At 40.1% G+C, this 24,909-nt stretch overlaps 1 protein-coding gene across 1 annotated transcript; it reads left to right on the plus strand.

Moving 5' to 3' along the window:
* The first annotated feature begins 1,185 nt into the window (after nt 1–1,185).
* On the plus strand, nt 1,186–24,873 carry LOC131947092 (putative transmembrane protein DDB_G0289901). The gene is made up of 2 exons (XM_059308177.1): nt 1,186–1,355; nt 23,868–24,873. Exons 1-2 carry the CDS (start codon nt 1,186–1,188, stop codon nt 24,871–24,873), a joined length of 1,176 nt encoding a protein of 391 aa, XP_059164160.1.
* The last annotated feature ends 36 nt before the right edge of the window (nt 24,874–24,909 follow it).

The following is a 24,909-nucleotide window of genomic DNA, read 5'->3' on the forward strand; positions in this document are numbered from 1 at the left end:
ATATATTAGGTTATGATTGTGTGATTGTGTGCCCTGGGTTGAATATATCAGGCTATGATTGTGTGATTGTGTGCCCTGGGTAGAATATATTGAGTGCGAGGCCAAGACGGAATAAATGAAACTAGCTGTCGGTACCCGTTACACGTGAATTATAGGCCTATATATTTTTAATTTTAAACAGGTTTGAGAAAATATTTTATAAAATAGTTATTGGACAATACTCAATGTTCTTTACTACACGCTGAACGATAGTGACAAAGCAAAGAAAAAACTAAATAGCTCAAATTCCAGCACATTTAAAAGAACATAGGCTACCAATATCTATTAGAAGAACCAAATTATATACATTATTAGTCAACACAACACCATATTAAATGAACACACTGATTAAGAGACTTAAATGATTCCTTTAAAAACCCGACTGTTCAATGGTATTTCTGTAGTTTTTTTAAAATAATTTGTATTACGGACTAAAATTTCCCGGGGGGGGGGGGGGGGGGGGGGAATGTTAAAAGTATATATTTTTTAAATAAATTCCATTTCGTTCGGGGGAGGGGGGGGCGGTAGACTTTTTGCGGGGGGGGGGGGGGGGGGGGGCTCTTGGAAGAAACTGTGCGATCCATAGATCTAAAGCAAATTTGAATGCAATATTTCATTTCTTTACATTTTAACATTGGAAGATGACGCCATTAGTTTTGTGTCCTTTCACATGTGGCATGTGACTTCATTGATAATTGCGTTGTTTTCTCAACAATAAACGTTTTTCCGGTTGCATAATTAAAAATGTGTTTCTACAATCGAATATGTCTTTATTTTTATTTTCCTTCTTTAGATAAAATTTAGTTTATACATTTAAAACATCCACCATATTATTTTCAACAAAAGTCCGTATCTTTAAGTTCTCCATATATTGCTGAACATACTGATTACATCACCTAAAAAAATTGCGGACAGGGAGAGAGAGAGAGAGAGAGAGAGAGAGAGAGAGAGAGAGAGAGAGAGAGAAAGAGAGAGAGAATGAGAGAGAGAGAGAGAAGTGCGCACATGGTCTTTTATATATTAGGAATTAGGATTACAAAAAAATATTTCTTGGCTAAAACGTGAAGAAGTTAGAAGATCAGCACGACCCCGCCCACAAGATCAGCACGACCCCGCCCACAAGATCATCATTGTCCCGCCCACAAGATGGAGCATGGCCCCGCCCACAAGATGTACATGGTCCCGCCCACAAGATTAGCATGGCCCCCGCCCAGAAGATCAGCACGACCCCGCCCACAAGATCAGTATGGCCCCGCCCACAAGATCACATGGCCCCGCCCACAAGATATCCATGGCCCGCCCACAAGATCAGCATGGTAGCGCGACAAAAAAGGCAAATATTGTTTAATAATGAATTTACCCTCCGTAACGACAGAAAACTGGACCAAGTTTGATGCTTGCTGTTAACTCAATTTTAACTTTCTGTAATACAACACACACACACTACTACACACTACTACACATTACACACTACTACAAACTACTACACACCACTCCCAAAAAATATTTGTCACACCAGTGTCACATTAATGTCACACCACACACCACACAAGAGATGTGCCTAGCGTTCATTACCTCACTGTCCAACCTGATATTCGGTACAACTCTCGTATTTTCTCGCTCCTACACCTTCCCGAGATCTCGTATTTTCTCCTACTTGTGTCTTCCCACACCTTCACGAGATCTCGTGTACTCTCGCAGCATGACCCTACCTCCGCGAGACATCCCACCGTAGCTCCACCCTCTACCCAGCTGCCCCCTGTCAGTAGTTCACGTTTTATTTCGTTTCACGGCGAAACAAAGCCGGGCCGTTCAAGTTTTTTAGCTTTCCGCGTGGCCAGTTTCCATGGTGACGCGGCTCAGCCAAGCGTGTCGAGCTCGGCATTCAGGCGAGTGGCCGATGTTTACCGGCCTGTCACGGCCAGGGTCGCCAAGTTTTCCCCGACCCTTTTGTTCGTCTGTCAGGCGTTTGGGTGGGAGCAAGATGTTCCTGGCTAAATGTTCCCTGCAAGATGTTCCTGGCTAAATGTTCCCAGCAAGATGTTCCTGGCTAAATGTTCCCAGCAAAATGTTCCTGGCTAAATGTTCCCAACAAGATGTTCCTGGCTAAATGTTCCCTGCAAGATGTTCCTGGCTAAATGTTCCCAGCAAGATGTTCCTGGCTAAATGTTCCCAGCAAGATGTTCCTGGCTAAATGTTCCCAGCAAGATGTTCCTGGCTAAATGTTCCCAACAAGATGTTCCTGGCTAAATGTTCCCTGCAAGATGTTCCTGGCTAAATGTTCCCTGCAAGATGTTCTTGACTAAATGTTCCCAACAAGATGTTCCTGGCTAAATGTTCCCAGCAAGATGTTCCTGGCTAAATGTTCCCAGCAAGATGTTCCTGGTTAAATGTTCCCAACAAGATGTTCCTGGCTAAATGTTCCCAACAAGATGTTCCCGGTTAAATGTTCCCCGCAATATGTTCCTGGCTAAGTGATCCCAGCAAGATGTTCCCAGCAAGATGTTCCTGGCTAAATGTTCCCAGCAAGATGTTCCTGGTTAAATGTTCCCCGCAAGATGTTCCCAGCAAGATGTTCCCGCTAAATGTTCCCACCAAGATGTTCCCGGCTAAATGTTCCCGGCTAAATGTTCCCAGTAAGATGTTCCCGGCTAAATGTTCCCAACAAGATGTTCCCAGCAAAATGTTCCCAGCAAGATGTTCCCGGCTAAATGTTCCCGGCTAAATGTTCCCAGCAAAATGTTCCTGGCTAAATGTTCCAAGCAAAATGTTCCTGGCTAAATGTTCCCAGCAAGATGTTCCCGAATAAATGTTCCCGGCAAGATGTTCCTGGTTAAATGTTCCTGGCTAAATGTTCGTGGCTAAATGTTCCCAGCAAGATGTTCCTGGCTAAATGTTCCCGGCTAAATGTTCCCCGCAAGATGTTCCTGGCTAAATGTTCTCAGCAAAATGTTCGAGGCAAGATGTTCCTGGCTAAATGTTCCCAGCAAAATGTTCCCGGCAAGATGTTCCTGGCTAAATGTTCCCGGCAAGATGTTCCTGGCTAAATGTTCCCTGCAAGATGTTCCTGGCTAAATGTTCCCGGCAAGATGTTCCTGGCTAAATGTTCCCAGCAAAATGTTCCTGGCTAAATGTTCCCAGCAAAATGTTCCCGGCAAGATGTTCCTGGCTAAATGTTCCCGGCAAGATGTTCCTGGCTAAATATTCCTTGCAAGATGTTCCTGGCTAAATGTTCCCTGCAAGATGTTCCTGGCTAAATGTTCCCAGCAAGATGTTCCTGGCTAAATGTTCCTGGTTCCACAACCGGCAGGACGTGGAACCGTACAAATAAAACTCAAAGTCCAGGGAACCCGTTTCAGCTGAGTTTGTGTCTCGTTTTACGAACTAAGTCCCTGTCTCGGAGTACGAGTTGAGCTGGTCTCTCACTGTCTCAAGTGTCTCGGAATACGAACTGTTTTTTGTCTAGATGTACTAGCTAAGGTGAACACCATTGAAGATTCGAACTATTTTTCTAGGACCGACAAACCATAAGTTGGGGAAATTAGGGAACTCTTCCGTCAGTTTAATTTTCCACTTCCGACTGCCCGGAATATTTTCTATTGACCATATAAGTGATACGGAAATATATCGACAGCCATAAGCCTCGTTCTTATAAATGGAGCCTCATTTTGGTAGAACTAGAAAACGTTTGTTCTAATTTTCTTTGATTTTCTGATCTTGTGTTTTCGTTTTGTGAAGCATCTACATTGTTTTTTGTAACGCTTATATCAACTAGATTGTTTTTTGTGACGCTTATATCAACTAGATTGTTTTTGTGACGCTTATATCAACTAGATTGTTTTTTGTGACGCTTATATCAACTAGATTGTTTTTTGTGACGCTTATATCAACTAGATTGTTTTTTGTGACGCTTATATCAACTACATTGTTTTTTGTAACGCTTATATCAACTAGATTGAGTTTTGTGACGTTTATATCAACTAAAACTAGGAAAAAGCCAGTAAGCTGACTTTGCAAAATTCCAGTTAACGGCTATTTATGAAACACCATTGTTACACGTTTATCACCCCTCGAGAAAAGCCAGATTTGCTTGACCGGTTTGTGACGATCTCGGGAGCGCCAGAGTATCTTCCCTTTCACTCGCTCCCTCGGTCCAAGGTGCCACCAAAATAAATATTCATTTTTGGGCCATTGAAAGGAAATTGTTTATGGTTAATGGCGTCGATATTACGGCTTGGGGGACAACAAAGGACGCTTCAGTCTGCCGGTAGGTACGCTGTACACATCCCGACCCCCCCCCCCCCCCCACACACACACACACAACCCTGCCACCTGTTTAGTACAGCTGTAGAACAGCCAAACAGCATGACGATGGCAGTACAGGAACCCTGTGTTGTATGCAACTTTTTTCTTCCATTCAGGCCAACCGCGGCCGTCCATTCATGCTGGTCGCGGCCGTCTATTCTCTGCGTCGCTCTAATCCCGCTTGATTTTTTCATCAGAGGAAATTATTTTTCAATCTTCGCACCCCCGTTTAATTCATTCATTTATCGGAGCATTCATCCGTTCGCTCGTGCATTCATTCGACCGTCACAGCCCCCCACCCCCTCCACGGCGTTTCTTTTCACGTGGTCCGTGCCCCACCCCCGCCCCCACCCCCTCGCTCAAGGACTCATCAAGCGGTGATGTGTAGGCTCAGTCCGTGGGGACCGCGTCACAAGTTATTGGACATGTTCTAGGTACGAAGGGGGAGAGGGGGGGGGAAGCCTGGTGGGTGGGGGAGGGGGGTCTAGGTAGGGAGAGGGGAGGGTGGCTGGGTGCGAGCCTAATGGCGAATATATGTACAAAAAATACAATTTAATTATTGCGATCGCTGACTTGTCAAGTTTTTGGTCAACGCTACTCCACCTACACGACATCATCCACCCAACCATCCACCCCCCCCCCCTAACGTCCCATGAAACAGGTCTACCCCCCCCCCCAACGTCCCATGAAACAGGCCTACCCCCCCCCCCCCCCCAACGACAGAAAGAGCGACCTTGTTCCTACATGTTTTCCCCAGAAACAGCAGCGCGCATGAAGCTTACACTGGCTGCTTACATTCGCTGCTTACACTCGCTGCTTACACTCGCTGCTTACATTTTCCCCGGCCCAAATAGACCAAGTGTCACCAAGGACAGTTCCACCGACAGCAGACGACGGGACCGTGTCAATAGACCCACAAGCCCCCGGCGACTGCAAATGTTTTTTTCATCACGATCTTTTTATTTCCGGCCCGCAAGCCAATGCCAACCCCGGTCATGTACACTACGGTACAGTACGGTACACTACGGTACAGTGCCGGTACTCTACGGTACCGGGCCGGCCGGCAGCTTATGTCACTAATCAACGGAGCCTAAACCGGAAACGGGCGCGAAATTGGGCAATGTGTTGTTTTATTGGACGGCTGGCACCAGATCTCTGTCCCACCCAATGGACGGCCATGTGTCCCACCCAATGGACGGCCATGTGTCCCACCAATAGACGGCCATGTGTCCCACCAACCAAATGGACGGCCCAGTGTCCCACCAATGGACGGCCATGTGCGACTGTACGCCGATGACCCCCACACCTCACACCACCACAACAACAGCATCAGTATATGACCAACAAGGACATCCGCGCCATTGTTTGGTGACCCGCGGTCTGACTACAGCTACAGGAAGACTTTGTTGCAGACTAGAGACAGAACTAATGGTGGCATCGTTTCTTTCATACCACGTGACGGGTAGATTCCATGGAGCTAAATTTGAACGATAAAGGTTAAAACAGTTTCAACGAACGCATGAGGGGGAGGGGGGGTTACTGAGGTAAGGACCTTTCTATTGCCCGTGCGTTATGTCGCAATCTGCAAAGTTTAGTTTTTCAAAAGTCCTGTCCGTGTTAGCGAAATATTTCGTTTCCGGAACTTGGGGTCAACCAGTTGGAGTTTTTCAAGTCTCGCATTGTCACGTGACCTGTCAGCTACCAATAAAAAAATCCAAAAGTTTGTTTTGTTTTTTCTTGTGTAAAATTCCGAATCCGGCTCAAATGATTTCAATATCGATCACGGAACAAAAGACTTCCAGAGTTTTAGAACGGCCGTCCGCGGCGTGGCGTTGGCTTGAGCTAGATGGATCACGACCACAGCCACATGCTGGCCAAAAATGACCAACCCATTTAACATATTCCAGGACATACAAACATCAGCGACAACAAACATCAACAAGTTATAACATAAGACGAAGCCAACACTTATAAACAGCAGCAACGGCAAATAAACAAAAATTGAGTTTCCTGAAATCTATAACTTACTAGGCATGCTGCCCAGCTTCGCTTAGGCTTTCGAAAACATTGAGAATTTGAATGCTTAATTAATTCGCCCGAGGGTCGGTCTACGACCTCAAGAGTTATGAAGAGGTTCCTCCGTGGACATTTTTTTTCGATTTATAGCTCATATAAGGTACCGGTCAGTCGAGGTCAGTTTTGACCCCCTCATCGTAGACTTTTCGGCCAACCGGCCCCCGTGTTCTGTCGCCCCAAGGCAAGATCCTGCCAAATTTGAAGCGCCTGCGGCGCCGGGAAGTGCCTTATCGGACACCCGACAATCTAGATCTAGAATCCTAATTGAATTTTTTTTTTAAGTTTAGTCCGAGCAAAATAAAAAAAAAAAAATACATTAACCAAGTTGACATGGTGGGTCTCGAACCCGCACCACCTGCGTGGTTTTTAGTACACTAACATCTCCGCTATTTAGGCACCTTATAAAATACAGAGAATGAAAGACGTATTTTAAAATCTTAACTTACGCGAATATGCCTATTCTTTCAAATTAATTTTTTTATCCCAAATTAGCCAGTTCCAAACAAAGATTTTGTATAAATAAATGTTATGAGTTTAGGCCGGAAAAATTGTATTGTATACATTTCATAGTGTACGTAGATCTAAATCAAATTTGAATGAAATAGTTCATTTCTTTTTTATTCTAAACACGGCAGATGACGTCATTAGTAAGCAATAGTGTCGTCACAGTTTTATGCGTTCTTTTACACATCTATTAATGCTTTTCCGGTTGCATAAATAATACTGTTTCTCTACATTCGAATACGCCTTTATTTTATATTTTTCTTCTTTAAATAAAATTGTGGTTATACATTTAAAACATCTAACATATTATTTTCAACAAAAGTCCGTATAAAGTTCTCCATATATTGCTGCCGTTTCTGACGTGATGTCCGGCGAAAATTTTTTGCGGACAGAGAGAGAGAGAGAGAGAGAGAGAGATGTGCGAACGTGGCCCATTATAGATTTAGATTCTAGTATTTATCATCATTTGTTACAGATACGATATATATATATATATATATATATATATATATATATATATATATATATATATATATATATATATATATATATATATATATATATATATATATGTGTGTGTGTGTGTGTGTGTGTGTATATATATTTACAGATATTATCCCTCTCAAATTACATATATTAACCTTCTAATCCTACAGATATTAACCTGATTATTCAGCAGTACATGATAAGCACACACACACACAAAACAACTATCACATTCTTTAATCAATAAATCATGTCATTAAATGGTTTAATAATGTTTCTTTCAAATGCCAATAACCATAAAGATAATTAATATTTTCATTCTTTATTATTTCCCGTGGAAAATCCCGCAGTTTCTAGAACATTTTTCATTGGAATTTTTCAAATAATTTTTATTGTGTTGGTTCTTCTCGAAGTAATGCACTCGACAGACAACTAGACTGAACATCGACATTTTGAACACTGACGTCACATCTTAGACTGACCACTGACGTCACAACTATCTTCCTCCCATCTGCTACCTTTAACTCCTCACTACTTTCTGTCCACCCCCCCACCTACTCCCTGATTCTTGCCGTCTGCCCACCCCCACCCCCCTACTCCCTGATTCTTGCCGTCTGCCCACCCCCCCCCTCGCCTACTCCCTGATTCTTGCCGTCTGCCCCCCCCCCCCCACCCCCCCACCTACTCCCTGATTCTTGCCGTCTGCCCCCCCCACCCCCCCCCACCTACTCCCTGATTCTTGCCGTCTGCCCCCCACCCCCCCCTACTCCCTGATTCTTGCCGTCTGCCCCCCCCCCACTCCCTGATTCTTGTCGTCTGCCCCCCCCCACCTACTCCCTGATTCTTGCCGTCTGCCCCCCCCCCCCCTACTCCCTGATTCTTGCCGTCTGCCCATTACTTTTACGACGACTTCGTCCATTTTTCTATCTGATAATTCTTTCGATTCACTAATCTCCCAATTATAATTTCTAAAGGCCCCATTAGCCTTGAAATAATGCCGGCAAGAAAATCCGGTTGCTGTTTACTCTGGAAATCAATTTAGCCGGTTGTTTGTGCCGGCTTAGGCACGGAGTACGTATTAGCTTCATGCGTACTACGTCACGCAGCTTGTGGCGACTGGCCGCCATCTTGCTCTAATCCGCTCAGAGGGATCAGCTGATTGGTTGGATGAAATTTACCGTAAGATGGTTGAAATTTACCGTAAGATGGTTGAAATTTACCGTAAGATGGTTGAAATTTACCGTAAGATGGTTGAAATTTACCGTAAGATGGTTGACATTTACCCTAAGACGGTTGACATTTACTGTAAGATGGTTGAAATTTACCTAAGATGGTTGAAATTTACCGTAAGATGGTTGAAATTTACCGTAAGATGGTTGAAATTACCGTAAGATGGTTGACATTTACCCTAAGATGGTTGAAATTTACCGTAAGATGGTTGAAATTTACCGTAAGATGGTTGAAATTTACCGTAAGATGGTTGACATTTACCGTAAGATGGTTGAAATTTACTGGAAGATGGTTGAAATTTAATGGGAGATGGTTAATATTTACTGTAAATCAATTGTCATTTTTAAATGTTCGGGTATGACAAGTAAAGATGTGTGTGTGGGGGGAAGGGGGTGGGGGGTGGGTGTGTTGGTTCAGGTTGGTGTGTGTGTTGGTTTAGGTGTAAGTTGGCGTATGTGTGTGTATGTGTGTGTTGGTTCAGGTGTGGGTTGTTGTGTGTGTTAGTGTACATGTATGTGTGTGTTTGTTTACTTTCAGTAAATTTTTGAACGAGCTCTGCCTGAATGTTTTTTTCCTTTCAATTCTTCTGTTAATAACAACTGGGCTAAGGTGGATTAAGACACGTGGGATTAAAAAAAAGAGGGATTAAAACTTAATGGATTAGAGCTAGTTTGTTGGTAGAAAAAAAAAGTTCCTTAAAAAATGTTTGGATCAAATTTCGCAGGTTAACATTTCTCCGTCAACTTGACCAAAACATTTCTGATGCGCACATCGCACCAGTGACGCACATCACATCAGTGACACACATCACATCAGTGACGCACATTTTACTCAGACTGCACAATCTCGTGACGTCATACTACAACTATTTAGTACTAGAACGACGCCCGGTGATAAGGTCGGTTGGAAGCGGGGGTTCAAATACCAGCCAGAAGACGACAAAATTCACGCAGGCCTAGAGCAGCGCCAAAGATGTTAGTGGTGGTCACACTAACAGTGGGTGTTAGTGGCGGTCACACTAACAGTTGGTGTTAGTGGCGGTCACACTAACAGTGAGTGTTAGTGGCGGTCACACTAACAGTGAGTGTTAGTGGCGGTCACACTAACAGTGGGTGTTAGTGGCGGTCACACTAACAGTGGGTGTTAGTGGCGGTCACACTAACAGTGAGTGTTAGTGGCGGTCACACTAACAGTGGGTGTTAGTGGCGGTCACACTAACAGTGAGTGTTAGTGGCGGTCACACTAACAGTGAGTGTTAGTGGCGGTCACACTAACAGTGAGTGTTAGTGGCGGTCAAACTAACAGTGAGTGTTAGTGGCGGTCACACTAACAGTGGTTGTTAGTGGCGGTCACACTAACAGTGAATGTTAGTGGCGGTCCCATCCATCAGACATCCAGCACCACCCAGCACCACCCACCACCACCCACCACCACCCAGCACCACCCAGCACCACCCAGCACCACCCAGCACCACCCAGCACCACCCAGCACCACCCACCACCATCCAGCCGATGGACGTTTAAAACATGGAAAAATAGAACGTCAGAACTGGATGAAATTTTTTTTAGTTTAAATTTTCATCTCATAATGTTTTTTAAATAGACAAAGCCGGATTGGTAAGGGGAGGGAAATCCGCTTATTTCGTCCCTTTGTTGGGGAGACAACTCCAGTCTTTAACAAATAAATACACTTTTTTCAGCCTTATTACAGTGTGTTTCTACCCGACTAATTGCTCTAAATACACATTTCTTTGAATGACGGGATAAAAAATCGAAAAGCAAACTTAGAAATGAAAATCACCTAATTAAAAGGGAGCGTCGAAAGCAGTTTTAAAAAAAAACCGTTTCGGTATTTTCAGTTCTATTTTCATCTGAACTTCCCCAAGCAGAAAGCAAAAAGTGACGAAAAATCAAATCTTAAAATGTGACGTTTGGGCTGCATGTAATCTGACTATCAGTAACTTACAATCTTACACATCAATGACACAATCTTACACATACTGTACAACAGACAGACTCTAGGTGATTTATATCCGGATTTATGTAAGCTATAACATTTCAATTAATAGACAGATTGAATTAAGCTTCAACATATAGAATATATCAGGCATTAATTACAGCAATATATAGGATATATCAGACATATATACTTCGACATATGGAATATATCAGATATAGAATATATTAGACATAAATTATTGCGACAATATACAATATATATAAGACATTAATTAAATTGAAAGTTTAAAGAGTCAAAATTTGTCACATAATCTTGTCACATAGTTTTGTTACCCAGAAATAATTAATTAATTAACAGTAATAAACGGCTCTCTAATTGAACCAAGATTTGTAGCAGTATGTTTTTGTACACAGTAGTTTTTGTCACATCGCGACATGTTGTTTCTAGAATTGTGACAAGTTTGTGACAGGCCGTGTTAGATGAAGGTTTAGCAGACGGGTTGTGATAAGTTTGTGACAGGTTGTGACGGGTTGTGACGGGTTGTGACGGGTTGTGTAGGTTATCTTACAATGATCTGCTTTAACTATTTAATATTTCAGAAACACGTGTCTCTCATTTTTCTAATTTAAATCTAACAAAAATATCGATTCTATTAAAGTATCGATTCTATTAAAATATCGATTCTATTAAAATATCGATTCTATTAAAATATCGATTCTATTAAAATATCGATTCTATTAAAATATCGATTCTATTAAAATATCGATTGTATTAAAATATCGATTATATTAAAATATCGATTCTATTAAAATATATCGATTGAATGTAGATGGCCCAATGTGTATGTCGCCATTATTGGGCGTCAGCTGATTGGTTTAAAGAGACACACCCCCTTTTTATCTCACTGTTCTGATTGGTGCGTGTTAGATCGAACCGTCGGACCGAACATCTGCTGGTATATGTCAACACACCACCTTTCGACATCACACACGACACACACACGACACACACACACACACACTAAACTACACAACAAAACTTTCTGCAACACACCTCCCCAGTAGAGTCACGTGACTCCCGTCAAGTCTGAACGTTACACAACGCACCACAACACACGACACAACACACCTCCCCAGTAGAGTCACGTGACTCCCGTCAAGTCTGAACATTGTGATCACAGAGGCGGGGGCCAATGGGCTAAACGCCCCACTTTGCACCAGCAAAACTCACGTGTGACAGAAGATTGTTCCAGCATGTTCCAGCATATTTCCATCTCCCACTAACCCTCCTAACATTCCCTAACTTTCTGCAGTTTACAACAAAAACTTCATCTGATGCACCCAAGTGAGAACCAATGATGAAGCAAGTTATAGTGCTTGCAGGTTGAAGAATGAAGGCAGGAACCACAACTCGCCCAACAATCTCCTGTCACGAGACTGTTTTGATTGCCCATGACGGGAATCGAACCCGTGTACCTAGCTGTGACGTCAGTCAGTCTATCCGTCACGGCAACGGTCAGCGTCACGTTACATGGTAGTTGTGTCCGTATTCACGAATATTCTAGAACCAATGACGTCACGCTGTCTGTTTATGACGTCACAAATCAAACCGTTTACTTATGACGTCAGAAGCGATACAACCTAACATTTACCTTGAGGAGCTTAAGAAATATTATCGGTCATTGACCCCATGAGCCACCCCGTCACCACATCTACCCGCCCTACCACATCCACCCCCACCCCATACCACCCCCACCCCATACCACCCCCACCCCATACCACCCCCACCCCATACCACCCCCCACACCATACCACCCCCCACACCATACCACCCCCACCCCACCCCCACCCCATACCATCCCCCACACCATACATCCCCCACCCCACCCCATACCACCTCACCATATACCACCCCCACCCCATACCACCCCATCACCCCATACCACCCCCACCCCATACCACCCCCCACCCCATACCACCTCACCATATACCACCCCACCCCATACCACCCCCTAACCCATGCCATCCACCCCCACCCCATACCACCCCCTAACCAGTGTCATCCACCCCCACCCCATACCACCACCCACCATTCATCTGACACGTGTTCTCCCAGTCAGCCAAACGTGAGCTCTACTAAGATTGGAGCGCCCCTAAACACGGGGGTGGCACCCCCAGGGGTGGGAGGGGTGCTGGACGTGAGCAGTCAATGGCCAATGATCAAATTGCTGGCAGAAGGGGAGGGGGGGCGCATTTCGTGACAAAGACATCGATACATTTCAATACATGAGGTCAACAAATGTCAAGGTCAACAAATGTCTAGGACAACCCACACATCAGAACTAGACGGCGATTGTTGGAGAAATCAGTAGACCTACCCATTGATGTAAAAAAAACATGACCTTCATATTTCTTAAACTATCGATTTATGCCTTGAATGGGTCTGATCAACAATGTTCCCTCTAAGGACCAAGAGTGTGTGTGCAAAAAATATGTTGTGTGCGCGGTGCTAAAAATGACTTGGGCAAGTTAATATGTATTTTTAGTCTTGCAATTAAGCATAATAATGAAGGCATGCATTTTGATAAATTAATAGTATAATGTGTGTGACTAATGAAACATATGCAATTAAATGGAGATACGAATACCATCAAAATAAAAAAAAATAATAATAAAAACTTTCAGAGTTATACTTAGACATCAAGTTATATGGTCGACTTACTATGTTAAAGTAAGACATTCATATGGTAATAATGCTAATACCATAACGGTAATACAAACACAATAGTTTAACATATGCAACATTTAATAAAGCTGACTTGAAAACAAAATTAGCTAACCTTTCAGGGGCATTTATTGCTATTTCTCGCGTCTAACCTTGCATTGCTTCCACACCTTATATGCTTTGTTTAAATCCACATCCTCTCCAGAATTTAGATATAATTTAATTTGCATTAGATTCTCCAAATGTGTGGCTTCAAGTCTATTTCGTGCTTGCACTTTTATTATGTTAATAAGGCTAAAACCTTGTTCGTAATCAGGACTGCATGCTTGGAAGGTACAATAATGTCACTTAACTTTGCCAGTGAGTTAAATTAATCTTTGTTTTGACAAATCTTGCATATTCAGACATATAATTTACAGACACACATCTGAGTTTTTCACTTTATCGAAATTTGAAGTCGTTGTATTGGGTGGTAATTAACTGATCATTTGTTGTACGTAACCCGTCTTTGTACTTTACGCACAGTTCTTTGATATCTTTGACGCCAAACTCAAATGCACATTTTTTTAAACATGTAGAATAAAAAAAGATTACCAAAACTGCAGTTCATCTCCTGGAAACCTAACATTTAAATGGTCGCAGACTGATTGTATGTACTGTGTGGTTTGCCTTGTGTCGATTCTTTTGTTTAACTCACACTTTTCTTGGTTTTAATGTTCAGTGTAGTGCTATGTTACGGCTGTCTCCAGAGCTAAGGCATCACTTACAGTAGGCTGAGTTATTCCACTAAAAACGGTTTTGTAGAATACAGAATTGACTGGACAAAATTTAAAATAAAGGATTCGCATTTTATGTACTGTTATGCCATCAACTATAAGCGTGTGGAATGATGCTGCTCGAAGTTCTGTCAGTATGTTCTTTACAACAACATCGTTGATTACTTAAACAAACTCAAAGGTGTAGTTCTTACTTCGCCAACTGTCTGGTATAGAAACATACTTCCCCATGTGGTTATGAATCAGTTGTACCGACAGCATCGAAGCGTTCATCCTTATGGTAAGAAGAACATTATCCGTTAGGATTCGAACTTGATCCTCGTTTGACCGCTGGCGCTAGTTTTGCTGAATTAGTTCTCCTCGCTCAATGTAAGTTTCAACCAGCAGACGTTTAAGGTCAGTTCCATGTGAGCGGTTGTACGAAATCGCAACATTTCCTACGTAAACACGAGACAATCAATGACGTTTTCAGTAGTCAAGCGCCCATGATTCCCAGAGCTTTCCTGTGACCAATTCGTTGCTCTTGTTGGTTTTGTTACAAGTAGTAGCAGCACAGAACTTACACTTCAGTCCAATCTCATCTGAATATTCGTAGATACTTTCTAATTCAACCGAAACATTCTTTGATCTGGCGTATCGGTTGTTACCTTAACTTTGAGCCATTCCAACGAATCTATCGCTTTTTTTTTTGTGCCACATTGTTGTACTGCTTGTTACACACATTTTTACCTCAACATTTTTAAATAGCACACAGTAGTGGACATTTATTCCTGATTTACCTAAGCAGTGTGTGCATACTAAAACATTTCGATCCACATGCACGTAATAATCCAAAGAATCGGATATATAATATATAAATCTTTAAAACAAACAGAGCAAAAACATCCACCTTAAGTAACGTAAAACTTGCATCTGACTTGGCTTAATCGTCAAAGTTTCAAGATGAGGGGGAGGGGGGAGGGGGGGGGAGGCAAGCGACGATTAAAAAAACTTGCAGGGTCAGCTTCAATTCACAATACAATGCAGGTATTAGATGTCAGCTACGGGTCAGTTTTTGGGTAAACCATTAAATCAAGCGATGGGAGTGTCACACAGCCCCGCTCAGGTGAGAGTTAAGTCATAAACTAGACCTGTGCTATGACAACCAAGGTCACCCCCTCCCCCCTCCGTCAGTTATAACCGTAGTTTCTGTTTATACCCCAAAACACAAAGACTGTTCGTTTAACAAAACAGGTACTAAAAATGTCGCTTAATTCAAACCGCTGGCCACAATTTTCTAGTGTATTAGGCTCGCCCGACGTTCTGATAATCTGTGCGCGGGGTCAGAAAATGTCTGCGCGGCACATTTGAAATTACTGCGCGGCCGCGCAGCCGCGCAGCTTAGAGGGAACACTGCTGATCAATATGTATCGAATGTTGACGTCCATAAGTTTATTGTGAACATAGCTGATTGGTACATAAACACATACAAGGGCAGGAACTCAGCCAAAATTAACTCAAACACAAACACAAACACCAACACAAACACGAACACAAACACGAACACAAACGTGAACCCGATTAACAGCCGACAGAAGCTGTATAGTTGACCTGTTTCAAGGACCCCGGCATTTAAATTTATATCGAGGTCACCGTGTGGTCAGACAAGCCCCATCCCAGCTGGCTGCACACAGGGAAATACTGCCGACTCGAGTCCGGGATTCGAACTCGTTTCTATCGGGTTAGCAGTCATGGCTCTACCACGCGACCACGCGGCCCCATCTATTCACCACTGACCAACTGACCAAATAAATTCATGACTGACCAACTGTTTATTTTAAATACTTGATCAAATAAATTCAAGACTGACCAACTGTTTATTTTAAATACTTGATCAAATAAATTCAAGACTGACCAACTGTTTATTTTAAATACTTGATCAAATAAATTCAAGACTGACCAACTGTTTATTTTAAATACTTGATCAAATAAATTCAAGACTGACCAACTGTTTATTTTAAATACTTGATCAAATAAATTCAAGACTGACCAACTGTTTATTTTAAATACTTGATCAAATAAATTCAAGACTGACCAACTGTTTATTTTAAATACGTGATCAAATAAATTCAAGACTGACCAACTGTTTATTTTAAATACTTGATCAAATAAATTCAAGACTGACCAACTGTTTATTTTAAATACTTGATCAAATAAATTCAAGACTGACCAACTGTTTATTTTAAATACGTGATCAAATAAATTCAAGACTGACCAACTGTTTATTTTAAATACTTGATCAAATAAATTCAAGACTGACCAACTGTTTATTTTAAATACTTGATCAAATAAATTCAAGACTGACCAACTGTTTATTTTAAATACTTGATCAAATAAATTCAAGACTGACCAACTGTTTATTTTAAATACTTGATCAAATAAATTCAAGACTGACCAACTGTTTATTTTAAATACTTGATCAAATAAATTCAAGACTGACCAACTGTTTATTTTAAATACTTGATCAAATAAATTCAAGACTGACCAACTGTTTATTTTAAATACTTGATCAAATAAATTCAAGACTGACCAACTGTTTATTTTAAATACGTGATCAAATAAATTCAAGACTGACCAACTGTTTATTTTAAATACTTGATCAAATAAATTCAAGACTGACCAACTGTTTATTTTAAATACTTGATCAAATAAATTCAAGACTGACCAACTGTTTATTTTAAATACTTGATCAAATAAATTCAAGACTGACCAACTGTTTATTTTAAATACTTGATCAAATAAATTCAAGACTGACCAACTGTTTGTTTTAAATACTTGATCAAATAAATTCAAGACTGACCAACTGTTTATTTTAAATACTTGATCAAATAAATTCAAGACTGACCAACTGTTTATTTTAAATACTTGATCAAATAAATTCAAGACTGACCAACTGTTTATTTTAAATACTTGATCAAATAAATTCAAGACTGACCAACTGTTTATTTTAAATACTTGATCAAATAAATTCAAGACTGACCAACTGTTTATTTTAAATACTTGATCAAATAAATTCAAGACTGACCAACTGTTTATTTTAAATACTTGATCAAATAAATTCAAGACTGACCAACTGTTTATTTTAAATACGTGATCAAATAAATTCAAGACTGACCAACTGTTTATTTTAAATACGTGATCAAATAAATTCAAGACTGACCAACTGTTTATTTTAAATACTTGATCAAATAAATTCAAGACTGACCAACTGTTTATTTTAAATACTTGATCAAATAAATTCAAGACTGACCAACTGTTTATTTTAAATACTTGATCAAATAAATTCAAGACTGACCAACTGTTTATTTTAAATACTTGATCAAATAAATTCAAGACTGACCAACTGTTTGTTTTAAATACTTGATCAAATAAATTCAAGACTGACCAACTGTTTATTTTAAATACTTGATCAAATAAATTCAAGACTGACCAACTGTTTATTTTAAATACTTGATCAAATAAATTCAAGACTGACCAACTGTTTATTTTAAATACTTGATCAAATAAATTCAAGACTGACCAACTGTTTATTTTAAATACGTGATCAAATAAATTCAAGACTGACCAACTGTTTATTTTAAATACTTGATCAAATAAATTCAAGACTGACCAACTGTTTATTTTAAATACTTGATCAAATAAATTCAAGACTGACCAACTGTTTATTTTAAATACGTGATCAAATAAATTGAGATGGCACACACGCTCAAAGCTACAGACAATCTACACGGTTAAACATGGACAATATTAATTGGTCCAAACATGGGCAATATTAATTGGTCCAAACATGGACAATATTAATTGGTCCAAACATGGACAATATTAATTGGTCCAAACATGGACAATATTAATTGGTCCAAACATGGGCAATATTAATTGGTCCAAACATGGACAATATTAATTGGTCCAAACATGGACAATATTAATTGGTCCAAACATGGACAATATTAATTGGTCCAAACATGGACAATATTAATTGGTCCAAACATGGGCAATATTAATTGGTCAAAACATGGACAATATTAATTGGTCCAAACATGGACAATATTAATTGGTCCAAACATGGGCAATATTAATTGGTCCAAACATGGACAATATTAATTGGTCCTAACATGGACAATATTAATTGGTCCAAACATGGACAATATTAATTGGTCCAAACATGGACAATATTAATTGGTCCAAACATGGACAATATTAATTGGTCCAAACATGGACAATATTAATTGGTCCAAACATGGGCAATATTAATTGGTCAAAACATGGACAATATTAATTGGTCCAAACATGGACAATATTAATTGGTCCAAACATGGGCAATATTAATTGGTCCAAACATGGACAATATTAATTGGTCCAAACATGGACAATATTAATTGGTCCAAACATGGACAATATTAATTGGTCCAAACATGGGCAATATTAATTGGTCAAAACATGGACAATATTAATTGGTCCAAACATGGACAATATTAATTGGTCCAAACATGGGCAATATTAATTGGTCCAAACATGGACAATATTAATTGGTCCAAACATGGACAATATTAATTGGTCCAAACATGGACAATATTAATTGGTCCAAACATGGACAATATTAATTGGTCCAAACATGGACAATATTAATTGGTCCAAACATGGACAATATTAATTGGTCCAAACATGGGCAATATTAATTGGTCAAAACATGGACAATATTAATTGGTCCAAACATGGACAATATTAATTGTTCCAAACATGGGCAATATTAATTGGTCCAAACATGGACAATATTAATTGGTCCAAACATGGACAATATTAATTGGTCCAAACATGGACAATATTAATTGGTCAAAACATGGACAATATTAATTGGTCAAAACATGGGCCGCATTAATTGGTCAAAACATGGACAATATTAATTGGTCAAAACATGGACAATATTAATTGGTCAAAACATGGACAATATTAATTGGTCAAAACATGGGCCGCATTAATTGGTCCAAACATGGACAATATTAATTGGTCAAAACATGGGCCGCATTAATTGGTCAAAACATGGACAATATTAATTGGTCAAAACATGGGCCGCATTAATTGGTCAAAACATGGGCCACATTAATTGGTCAAAACATGGACACTATCTATGTGTCAACTTTCCTAGACCGCGCCATTGTTGACAAGACGAATTCTAGAGCTGTCAAGACAAGATTTGGCAGACACATGAGATGTAGGCGCACCAAAGTAGCACACGCTCGAACACACACTCACACAGACACATAGACACACAGACACACACATACACACAGCGACACACGTGCACACATGAAATTTAAAGACACATATACAAACACATAGAGACACACACAAACGCACACACAGACAAACACACTGTACCACTGACAGACTGTTCATCAAGTCATTAAATAAGTACCCACCCCCTCCCTCCCCTATGTGTTTGTGTTTAATTTGGAACACTTTTCTAAATATTGACATTTAGATCTAGCTTTTGAGTTTTTAACATTTTAAATAGATTTTCTATTTTAGGCATCCATTTTATTTGTCTACATGAACTTTTAATCTTCAATTGTTAATTTTTAAAAAATTCAGTTTAAAATTATTTGGTTTTGTTTTGTTTTACTAAAGTGTTTTAACATTTAAAAAAAAATTATTTCTTTTGAACAATTTTATTTTTATTTTTCTGAAAAATTTACTTTCTTTGATTTCGATAAATACATTTTCCCCGACCATTTAAAGGGTTATTAATGGATATAGATACCATGTTTGTTGCTTATGTGTGAGATATTTCTAGTATATTTGTGGGATATTTGTAGGATATTTGTAGGATATATCTGGGATATTGTAGGATATTTTAAGATATTTGTGCGATATTTGTATTATATTTTTAGGATATTTGTGGGATATTTCTGTGATATTTTAGGATATTTGTGGGATATTTGTAGGATATTTGTAGGATATATCTGAGATATTGTAGGATATTTGTAAGGTATTTGTACGATATTTGTAGGATATTTGTGCGATATTTGTATGATATTTTTAGGATATTTGTGGGATATTTCTGGGATATTTTTAGGATATTTGTGGGATATTTGTAGGATATTTCTGGAATATTTGTAGGATATTTCTGGGGTATTTGTGAGATATTTGTAGGATATTCGTAGAATATTTATGGGATAAGTTTGGGATTTTTGTAAGATATTAGTGCTATTATTCTTGAGATTAGTTATAAGCCCTTAACCTGAGAATATTTCTGATATCTGCAACCAAATGTACACATGCCGATCTCGCTGAGCTGTGGACAGGAACCGTGCAAGAAAATATTTAGACAGATCAAATGTCAAAGTTTAACAACTGAACATTTTTAAAAATATCAATTTATCAAACGATTACTAATGTCGGCACATGCAAGCTAGACGGAACCTCGAGAAAAACCAGAGAATCTTCTAGAACCGAGCCAAACTCAATGTTGGTTTTCTGATGGTCTACTACACATCGCAGTAGATTAATTTTAAATAATTATAATTAATTTTAATTAATTTTAACATATAAGCCCCTGAAACTAATGATAAATTGCGAATTTTGGTTAGCTGACATACACCCACACAGAAATTCATACATGTAGAAGAACAACTACATATGCACACATATTCGCTTAGACGCTTACACATACTCGAAGTCATCAACACACACACACTTACACACATCCGATCACACGCACTCATCCACACTCAACACGTTCACACACACACAAACATACACACACAAACATACAATCACTTACACACGTAAACACACAATCACAGACAATCACACACACTAACACACATAAACACCAACAAACACCCACAAACACACCCACAAACACCCACCCCACACCAACGCCCCACACAATCCCACACAAAAACTCTCCCACATATTACTTCCTCACACTAAATGACGACAATGAACCTAAAGCTGTGTTACAGCCTGATACAGCCGTGTTACAGCCGTGTGACAGCCTTGTTAGGTTCTCTGTATTTTAGGTATGTTTTTTTAATGATAAAACGTAATGGTATCATCATGAGAAAGTTGAGTACCCTATATTGACTGGTACAAGCGAAACACTTTGATTTATTTTAATAGCTTTTTTTTTCCAGCTTCATACAAACAGCCGAAATATTATTACATTAGCTTCCAATTAATAGAATTACCTTTAGTTGGTATTTCGCTGTTTTCTAATAGAATGTTGAAGCCGTATGTAAATAAAATATCATAAAGTTGATATGACCGGTTAAATGTGGCACTACTGTGTAATATTATCATAGTGAGACCGGTAACCTTTGACCTTTAACATGTAAACATTTGAATATTAAATATAGCTCATCCTTTTCAACATGTCAGGAAATTATCTAACGCCTAACGGACGACATGCATGGTTCAATATTTAAAATCGTTTACATCATTTTCTTCTTCTACTTGATATCATATTCCATGATGTTTCTATGAAATGTAATATGTTTGTGATACTTTTAAATGATGTTTCTATAAAATGTAATACGTTTGCGATACTTTTAAATAAATGATGTTTCAATAAAAATGTAGTATGTTTGTGATACTTTTAAATGATGTTTCAATAAAATGTAATATGGTTGTGATACTTTTTAAACAAATGATGTTTCAATAAAATGTAATATGTTTGTGTTACTTTTAAATAAATGATGTTTCAATAAAATGTAATATGTTTGTGATACTTTTTAAACAAATGATGTTTCAATAAAATGTAATATGTTTGTGATACTTTTTAAACAAATGATGTTTTAATAAAATGTAATATGTTTGTGATACTTTTAAATAAATGATGTTTCAATAAAATGTAATATGTTTGTGATACTTTTAAATAGATGATGTTTCAATAAAATGTAATATGTTTGTGATACTTTTAAATAGATGATGTTTCAATAAAATGTAATATGTTTGTGATACTTTTAAATAAATGATGTTTCAATAAAATGTCCTATCCTTGTGAAGCTTGTATAACTACCTCACCTCGACAGCAGCCTATTAACATCAGAACCTAAAACAAGCAGGTAAAAACGGTAACTCATCTGTTTGGTGATCTAGTTTTAATAAATAATGCCTCAATTGTTGTATATTATATATCTCAGCACATTTGCAACACATAAAGTATTTTTAGATTATCACATAGTAATAAAACATACATCTAACAAAGCTGCAGAATAAAATAATAATAAAATGTTAAAACATAAAAACATTATGAGACGTGTATCCAACAAAAATTTGTAATCATTTGGAACCAGCTTTTCAAATCTATTGTTAATTATTTTTTTCCTTTTTCTTATTCGGGTAGACGCAAATAGCACATTTGTGTAACTACTTTGTGATAACATAACAAATGTGTGCATATTGTAACAAATGGTTCAAAGAGCACCTTGACTTTGAGCTGGGTACAATTTTATACCCTTTTGGTGTTTTTTCCTGTTTAGTCTTTGTAAACCATCCAAATGCTGTTGGTGTTATTTTAATTGTTTTAAAGTTGAAATTAAAAGTATTTTTTAAATCTATTTTTTTAGCGAGACAAAAGTGCTCTTTAAAATTTGCAAACACACAAACACACTAAGTATATAATTAGAATTAATTAATTAGAATTAATTAATATTCTCCCACCGTTAATACATCTTGTTATAAAATGTAATTTTTTGTTGTATTTTAATGAGATATGGCAGCGTGTGTGTCTCGTATTAGGAAACAATTTACTGATCTGCAATTTACGCATCAATTTACGCACCAATTTACGCATCTTGGGTATCATCTCTGCTGAAGCCCTATATTTTCACAGAGAGACGACCCCCCCCCCACCCCCACTATCGGGCACGGAGAGACGACCCCCCCACCCCACCCCCACTATCGGGCACGGAGAGACGACCCCCCACCCCCACTATCGGGCACGGAGATCTAATGGAGATGGCGCTGCCCATTGTCCGCCATGTTTACCAGAGCTCGTGCGTGTTACATGCGCGCGCATCTTTTGAGCGGGAGTCCTGAGTGTTATTATTTTTCTTTGCTCGTGTTGTCTCCCCCCGGGCACCACCCCCCCCCCCCCCCCATGAGAAGACGTCGAACGATCGATTCCAAATGACGGTCTAGAAAAGCATCCCGTGTGAGGCGCTAATGAGGAGATAGGTCGTTGGTTTATTGCTCGCGACCGTCCAGGAGACGACGGATGAAAGTGCTACCTCCCGAGGAGTTGCTTTGATTGCCGCTACATTCGAGTTAGCGGTGAAATATTGACACCATTACGCGCAATCTATTTAGTTAAACGTGCTCGGGGGTGGGGATGAGATGGTGGGGGTGCTACGTCACGATATTCATATTCCACGAGTTGGAAATAGTCTTTGTGGAGATAATTATCTAATTAGGTAGATTAATGCAAGACGACTGGACTCTAGTCTGACCTGACCAGTCTTCACTCGATGTACGGTACACAAATATTGCCCAATCAAAATGTCTATAACATCGCCAGGCCTACAAAACTTGTTCAATGAAAACGGTTGTAACATTTCGAACTAGCCACGGTGTTGCCGGCCTTTGATCGTCTGAAAACACCAAGCCATGCAGCAGGTGTTCCCAAAGTTTTTCATTTGCCAAACGATTTTGTTCCAACTCACGGCAAGCTGTCGTCTGTCATACGTCACTACGTCCACGTACGTCTTGCGGTCTGTCGTCCTACAGTCTGTCGTCCTACAGTCTGTCGTCCTACAGTCTGTCGTCCTACAGTCTGTCGTTCAACAGTCTGTCGTCCTACAGTCTGCCGTCCAGTGGTCTGTCGTCCTACAGTCTGTCGTCCTACAGTCAGTCGTCCTACAGTCTGTCGTCCAGCGGTCAGTCGTCCAGCGGTCTGTCGTCCTACAGTCAGTCGTCCTACAGTCAGTCGTCCTACAGTCAGTCGTCCTACAGTCAGTCGTCCTACAGTCAGTCGTCCTACAGTCAGTCGTCCTACAGTCAGTCGTCCTACAGTCAGTCGTCCTACAGTCAGTCGTCCTACAGTCAGTCGTCCTACAGTCAGTCGTCCTACAGTCAGTCGTCCTACAGTCTGTCGTCCAGCGGTCTGTCGTCCAGCGGTCTGTCGTCCTACAGTCTGTCGTCCTACAGTCAGTCGTCCAGCGGTCAGTCGTCCAGCGGTCTGTCGTCCTACAGTCTGTCGTCCTACAGTCAGTCGTCCTACAGTCAGTCGTCCTACAGTCTGTCGTCCAGCGGTCAGTCGTCCAGCGGTCTGTCGTCCTACAGTCAGTCGTCCTACAGTCAGTCGTCCTACAGTCAGTCGTCCTACAGTCTGTCGTCCAGCGGTCAGTCGTCCAGCGGTCTGTCGTCCTACAGTCAGTCGTCCTACAGTCAGTCGTCCTACAGTCAGTCGTCCTACAGTCAGTCGTCCTACAGTCAGTCGTCCTACAGTCAGTCGTCCTACAGTCAGTCGTCCTACAGTCAGTCGTCCTACAGTCAGTCGTCCTACAGTCAGTCGTCCTACAGTCTGTCGTCCAGCGGTCTGTCGTCCAGCGGTCTGTCGTCCTACAGTCTGTCGTCCTACAGTCAGTCGTCCAGCGGTCAGTCGTCCAGCGGTCTGTCGTCCTACAGTCTGTCGTCCTACAGTCAGTCGTCCAGCGGTCAGTCGTCCAGCGGTCAGTCGTCCTACAGTCAGTCGTCCAGCGGTCAGTCGTCCAGCGGTCAGTCGTTTGTTTGATCCAACAAACATACTGTTATTTTTTTTTACAGGATA

Source organism: Physella acuta, unplaced genomic scaffold (assembly GCF_028476545.2).
Source record: "Physella acuta isolate Inbredline_101_S28 unplaced genomic scaffold, ASM2847654v3 ptg000582l, whole genome shotgun sequence".
NCBI lineage: Eukaryota > Metazoa > Mollusca > Gastropoda > Physidae > Physella > Physella acuta.